Raw genomic sequence first — 7,911 nt, 5'->3', positions numbered from 1 at the left:
GATGAGAGAAAAAATGAAAAATGAAAGAATTGATTATTATTATTATTATATGAAGGACAGTAGAGCAGATAGATGGAAAGAAAACCACGCGCTTTATAGGTTACTAGTTTCACACGAAAAGGATAAATCTGATTAAAAATCAAATCTAACTAACTACATGTTACTAATACATTATTGTGTCCAATAGTCTCTATGGAATTTTAGAGATTAAATAACGTGAATTGGTTCATCCATCAAGTTTCTTTCTTTTGTAATCATCTTATCTATTATTGGGAACAATCTTCAATGTGTCCATTGTACAACTGTGTACACTTCCTTTGTGACTCTATGTAGGGATGAAAATAACCGACGACGTGGGTCTATCAAAAGCTTACTTATTTTTATTTTTATATATAAGTAAATCTAAGGTTTTTGTGAAAAGCTTATGTAACTAAAACTCAAGTTAGGTATATCAAATCAACTTATTTATTTAAATATAAATATTTTTTATTTATATTATTATTATCATGTTAAAATTTATTTTTTTGTGTTGAATTATAGTTTTACAAATATTTTATGAAATTTAAACTAATATTTAACATATTTAAATATATTATTAAAAGATAAAAAAATAAAATATAATATAATATAATATTATTATTAGATACTTTAAAAAATTATTTATTTGTTTATTTATAAAAATTTATATGATGAATAATCTAAATTTCCATAAAATAATAATTTATGTGATGAATAATTTAAACTTTCATAAAAGAATAGTGAAGTATATTTTTAAATATTCTTCTCGACCTAAATCTTATAAAACATAATTCGATTTTTCATATTTCTATACTTAATTACACGATGTATAAATTCATTTATTGGCCAAATCTCCCTGGACGCCCGTAATAGAATGTAGTAACTCTAACTTTATTTTTAAATAAAAATATACCAATAAATAATATTTTTTATTAAATTTAAAATAAATTCATCAATTTTTATTAATTAACCTTTTAAATATAAAAATGCCAAAATGCATATAAACAAAGCAAATGGAAAACTTTTTAAATTTAAGGAAGAAAATAAACAATGGAATTACTTTATCTTCTATGCTCTATCGTCTTCACTTCCTTCACCTCTCTTATTCTATCCCTTATCCTTCCTTTTCACGCGCTATTGCGGCGTTTAGGATCGTCACGCGCCACTTCTTCCGCTTCCAATGACGGAGCTGAACCAATAACTCTTTACGAAGGTACAGTCTATCATCAGCGCCGGCACCCCGTTCACCATTCCTTTCAATACCAAGTTCGCTACGCGCTTATTGATCTCGATCGTGCACATCACGCGCCTCACGGTCATCTTTCTCCCGACGAAGCTCGCAAAATCACCGATACCGATGGACCCATGTAATGCTTTTTCTTTATTCTTTACTTTTTCCCCATTGGGTTCCTTCAGAGCCATTCAAAATTTCATCTTCACGTTTCAATTTTAATTTTTGTTTTGCTTGTGTTAAAAAATGATGGTAAAATATTCTATTTTGTGAAGTTTGTTTCGATTTGAAATTGATTAATTGTTGAACCAATTTTGTAGTTTGCTTTTGACAATTCCTTCTAGTGTGGGGTACGAACAGAATCCCTTGAGTGTGTATTATTGCTACGAAGTTGAAGATTCTGCTACACGTTTGAAGAAATGCATTGCTGAGGTTTGTGAAAATTACGCTTTATTTTCTTAGTTTTTGAGACTTTTGTTCTCTTTGGATTGACTTGAGTCTCTTTGCGGCTAATTTTCATAAAATCACTAGGATAGATTCTTAAAACAACTTATCACTTATTTGATAACAGTTTGACTTTATTTTAATTTTTGTTATAGAAATAGCTTATAAAAAAGTATATATTTGATAACTACTTATGCACGTTTAAGTTGATTATCCAAATAGGTTCAAAACTTATCTTTTAAGTTTACTCATATCATTAGTTCTTCATGATACTTATTGTTACTAGTTAAAAGAAAAAGATTTACAATAAGTATAAGTATTTTAATATAGAAATAATTAATGTAGTAGATATCCTTTAAAAAGGAACATCTTGTTTGGAGACATAGGTAGAATAATAAGGCATACCTACAGATTTGGACCTTAGATTGAGTTTTTTTTTTTGGTATTAAGTATTGGACTGCATTTTATCAACTTTCTTTTCTTTATAGAATTTATCTTGGTTGAGTGAGAAACAGTATGGTGTTTTTCACTTTTATGTTGGATATGTAATAATTTGAACTCTAATGTTTGATAAATCAGGAGTCTTTTTCTATTTCTATTAATGTTGTCACTATTCACTAAGTAGAGTATTGTGAAACTACTGACATTTTTGTTGCTTGCTTCAGGTAACAAATACACCATGGGCTGAAAGAGTAACCTTTATTTTCAATCCTCATTCTGATCTAGTGGCCAAAGCTTTGCATGTTAGTCCTTTTATGGTATGTAAAAAAAAATTATGCCATTTTTGCTATTGCAGATTTTAGGACACTTCGGTTCAAATTGCTATTTGTTCTAATTTTATCCATGTATTGAGAAAACAACAGTTACTTCCTCAGTTTCACTCTCCCTGAACTATGACAGGATATGCTTGGGAGTTGGAATATCAAAGCAAGTGATCCTGGAGAGAATCTTACCTTATCAATTTCAGTTCATCATCCTGAGTTTGGAAACTATTTTACTGCTAGTTTGAAAGCCAAAAAGTTGCGCTCGTCGTCATCGTTAGATCATGCAGTTTTCTTTTGGTTGATGCCTCATAAGATTGCTGTATGGATATATTGGCATGTAAGCTTCAGTTTTCCTTTACATTCTTATTACTGTGTTTTCAAATTTCAATTGATTTCTCATACATGTACTAAATCTATTGTGTTCATCCTCTAGGCTTTAAAATTGTGGTGGAAGAATGTGCAATTTATACAACACCCTAGATATATGATTCCGACATACAGAGACGAAGCTTTAATACGTGATCGAAAACTGCAGTGTTGTGTATTGAGTGATAATAATAGACATATACAACAAAGAGGAAGCGACCGAGACTGTTTAGCCGAATCAAGCCCTAGAGACAGGCGGTTTCGATGGATCGATGCTAAATGGCCATGGTCATAGAAAATAGGAAGCATTTGCTTAACAAACATTTCCAAAGGGGTAATAATGGTAAACATGTAGGCTGAGTTTGTATTCTGGTTTCAACTATCATTTCTTTCATTCAAAGGATAAATGATCTCTCACCTCTCTCCATTGTATAAAGCAAAGTAAAAAACTATCTGCCTGTAATCTTATTTTGATGAATATTGAAAGCTCAGTTTTAAGAATTGGAATGAAGTCACCAATGTGATTGGTTCAATTAGAGATGGAAAAAAATTCGTACCTGTGGATACTTGCAGATAAAATCTCCTTAAGTTTTGTCATTTTAGTGATTTTCGAATCTATAAACTTCAAACCCAAAACGTTTTAAATTTATATCTTACAAAATCAAATCCCCAAATTCATATCTGTATGATTTTTAATAACAAAACTTTTAACTCAAGCATTACAAAACCAATTAACAAAATAATCATTTTATATCCCCCTTTTCTTCAGCAGCAACAACCCTTTCACCGATTTCACTACCACCGCCATTTGTACATTACTACTATCCCCAGCCGATTCCAACTCACTTGACTCGTTTTCACTCATCAATTCGGACTGAGTCAACTCACTTAAATGCTTATTTTCAAACCCTTTCTTATTCATGGGTTAGAGTTTTGTTCTTAACATCATACAAATGTTTTGTATTAAAAATCTCGAATCCCTACCAAGAGGAATGAATTTAGAGATTTTTTTTATTGTTCAGAGTTAGAAAGATTATGAAATTGTTTGAAGTTAGATTTGATAAATTTTCTGAGTTTTTAGATTGAAAAATTTCTAGATTTATGTGTTTGAAATAACAAATTTAACATTTTCTTTTGTAGAAATTAACTGAAAAAACCAATTAGATTAACAAAAATACGGTTAAGGGATAAAAACAGAGGAAAAAACAATTAGATGAGTCAAGTGAAATCTAAAAATGAATTAAAGGACTATTATACTAATCATAATTAAACTGGCGTAGGGCTGAATTTAAATTTCTTAAACAAAGTCTTAGGTTTAAATATTGGGGATGGAAAAACAAATAATCGAAAAGAAAAACACCGCTAAAAATGATCAACCATAGTCTTTTACAGAGATTATTCAATGAATACTTTACATAGTTAATCAAAACATTGAAAATTACATAAAACTTCTTATATAATCAAAATGAATGAAAAAAAAAAAAAGTAGACAGTTTTGCTCTTTTATACTAATCAATTAGGCTTGAATTACTCGAAATTTAATGTTAGTTCCAAGAGGTCTCAAATCAAAATAAAATAGTGACTTTATAAAAAGTATAATTTTATTGATGAATTTTTGTAATATAGAAAACAATATTTTATACGTTTACAAATTACATATCTATTTTGCATATTTTGGAACAAGCATTGATCAAAGAAAATTAAAGCCTTAGGCTTAATGTACTACGCTTTGATGAGTATGGTGACTCAAAAAGTCTATTCCCTTTATCATCATAAAAAATTGCATCTTGAAATGGAAGTGGTTGACATTTCTCACCCATCAATATGTTCTTCTTCCACAAACACCTATCATCATCTTTCATCTTTATATTCAAGCACTTGTATTGATCAATTATCTTGCTCACTATTTCCTTTATGGCCTTCTTTGAGTTATCAGGTGTTAACTCTTTTTGTTGTTTTGTTTTGAAGCCTGTAATTGCTTTGAAGATTTTATTTATTATCTTCTTTGAGGTATGGTGTAAGGACATGGAAACATTTGTTTGGCCTTCAACTTGTATGACATAAAAAGGTACAACACAAGTCACATTAAATAAAGTTTTGTTGGAATGACTCATACTATCAAATTGTGTCATGGAGAAGTGATATTGTGAATTGAAGATATATTTTTTGACATAGATTGGTTTGTATATATGGTGGAGGATGGTGAAAGAAAGAAAGGATATATTTTATATAATAACTTTTTATAAAAAAACTGTCAATAATTAAATAAATTTTCTTAAAAAGTAATATAATACTATAACATTTTACAAGAAAACATTGAATGGTCAAATTATATTAAATTTGAAGAAGAAAATGATAGAAATAATAATAGAAAAACGAGACAAGAGAAAAAATTAATTAATTAATTAATGCTTATTATATATAGTATATACTTAAAATTATTTTGAAATTTACCTTAAAATACTGAGTCAAGGTGAAGTAATATTCAAACATAATATTTTTTCTACAATATCCAAATCTATTAAATATGAAACGATTAACATTAAACTTTAAAATACAAAAATATAAAGTTATCTCGTAAAAGTGCATCTCCTTACAAGTGAATTGTATAAATAAAGAGTATAAGGGGCCACTCACATAATAACACTATTAAAGTATACACATTGATAATAATGAGAAAATGACAACGGATATAGAAAAAAATTGAGATGTTAAAGAAACTAATATGAATATAGAGAAAAAATGTATGCAACGTGATGTTGGTGATGTTGATATTCATAAGTTGAAAGTTTTGTTTTCGATTCGAATTCGAAACTTACACCGATTTAATAGTTATTACAAAAAAAATTAACAATAGTTTATACACAAATAATTTGAAAGTTAAAACGAAATAAATTTGAAATGTTTACTTTTTCTTTTATAATGATTGGAATGCTTGCGTTAAAAACGTTACTTAAAAAAAATAACATTTAAACGGTTAAATATGAAATAATTTTAAATTGAATTTTAAAATACAAGAGGATGGATCAACTGATGGCACTGCAACAAATGCAATCTTATAATTTGATTAAAAAAAATCATTTTTATTATTTTAAATATTTATATTTTCAATTTATACTTTTTAGGTTTTACTTGAATTAATATTAGAATATGCACAGTGGTGGAGCTTGAAAAAAAATATTGGAGTGTCCAAATTTTTAAAATTTTAATGGATAAATATAAAAATATTAAGTTGTAAATTTATAAAAAAAAAATATATTGACAGTCAAAGTTTTAACGCTTATAAGATAGAGCTAACAGATTAAATTTTAATTGACAATTTTAATAATTAAAAATTTATTTATAGTTTAATTATTATGTTTTATCGATGAAAAAAGTTTGACACCGTCGGTACATCATAACCTTTCATAAGTGTGACTTTAAAAGTAATTATAATAAAAGTCAAATTGTTGTATTAGTCTGATGATTATGATTAATTGACAATGTAAAATATCTTTATATTGTCGATGCATACAAATTAAATCTAAATTTTTACACTATTAATAAAATTTTCTTAACTACAAGGACAAAAACAATATATAAAAAAATTATTAAAATACATTTAAACACAACACATTATTAGAGATATCAATATTGACATAGGGTTACTAAAAGATAAGTGTTTTGTTTGAGTACTATGCTATCTATTTTAAAATTACGTGAAATTATATCTCAAATCAATAAATGTCGAATTTATTGGTTTATTTCAACTTGGACTCAAACTCATAAAAACAAATATCAATCTAATTTAATTAATTTTGGTTAAATTTTTGAGATCATAGAATCATTTGGTTTGATTTTTATATTTCTATAAGTTTAAGTTGAAAATTTTAGTTTATTTTATAATTATAATAGTTGTTTTTATAAATAATTTCCTTTGATTTTTTTTTTATAATAGAAATTTGAGTTATAATTTGGTCAATAAAAATTAATGTATTTGATTCCTAACATGGATCAAATAGATCAATTTTTTTTTATCAAATTATAAGTCAAATGAATTTTATAAAAAAGATAGTAATGTTATTAGAACACAAAACTTAACACAAATACAATATTGTGTACAGTAAAGAGAATCACGTTTTGTATTTGTATTGTAATAAACATTGTATTTGTGTCTCATGTTGTGTCAAATTGTATTTCAATAACATTACTCAAACAAATAAAATAAAAATAGTAGTATTTTTTATAAAATTATTGGAAACTTTGGGGTGGTCTTGACCACTCTATATCCCTATAAAGATCGGTATATGAATATGCATCTATCCTCGTGATTTTGATTAAACTAAATTATTAATTTTTTTGTCTAAATTACACTTTTTGTTTTTCATGTTTGATCAAATTTTCAGATAAATTCTTATGTTTTTTTCTCCAACTAGATGGTCTTTATAACTCAACTGCAAATTCACTAGGACGACGAGGCTCACACGAAGGATCGGCCATGGGAGAGAATTCAATGAAGATGGAAAGTGTGCCTTCATTAGGCCTATCTAACATAGAACAGCTTATAATTAGGACTCATAACAAAAATCTTTAATCTATTTGTTTAATTTCTGCTACACTTTAGAGCTATAGCGATCCTATGTATTTGACTAGACTAGTAAGAAAGCAATAAAAAATGCTAGACATGGGAGAAGCAAATGAAGAATGATGTGCTATATGTCCAGATTAGTACTTCTTTCAAAGAGAGAAACATCGAGATAAAAATTATTAGTGTTATGTTCCTATTTATAAGAAAAAAGTAGATCAATAAAAAAAAAGTTAATAAAAATTGATATATTTATATTTTTTAAATACATTGATTTCTGTTGACTTACTTTTTCTTATAAATTAGAACACATATAGTATTTAAATAATGATCGCACAGTTAGGCATATTAACATTTTGTTTGATGTTTATTAACAAATTACTATACATATTTTGAAGTTAAGGAAAATATTAAAGTGGAATGAGGATTGACGATGTCACGGCCTAAAATTTCGAGTGTTTCTCGAATTTAATAAAACTGCCACTAAAATTTATTTTAAAATAGAAAATATATTGGGAAATCCT

General features: G+C 27.0%; 1 protein-coding gene across 1 annotated transcript; it reads left to right on the top strand.

Annotated features, from left to right (window-relative positions):
• The first annotated feature begins 1,037 nt into the window (after window positions 1-1,037).
• On the top strand, window positions 1,038-3,324 carry LOC101511694 (uncharacterized). The gene is made up of 5 exons (XM_004485959.4): window positions 1,038-1,385; window positions 1,570-1,681; window positions 2,359-2,451; window positions 2,594-2,794; window positions 2,891-3,324. The coding sequence occupies exons 1-5, from the start codon at window positions 1,069-1,071 to the stop codon at window positions 3,116-3,118; spliced, it is 951 nt and encodes a 316-aa protein (XP_004486016.1). The 5' UTR covers window positions 1,038-1,068; the 3' UTR covers window positions 3,119-3,324.
• Window positions 3,325-7,911: the final 4,587 nt, after the last annotated feature.

The sequence above is a fragment of the Cicer arietinum genome, chromosome 1, assembly GCF_000331145.2.
Source record: "Cicer arietinum cultivar CDC Frontier isolate Library 1 chromosome 1, Cicar.CDCFrontier_v2.0, whole genome shotgun sequence".
NCBI classification, from domain to species: Eukaryota; Viridiplantae; Streptophyta; class Magnoliopsida; order Fabales; family Fabaceae; genus Cicer; species Cicer arietinum.
This window is presented reverse-complemented; position numbering and strand designations above follow the sequence as displayed.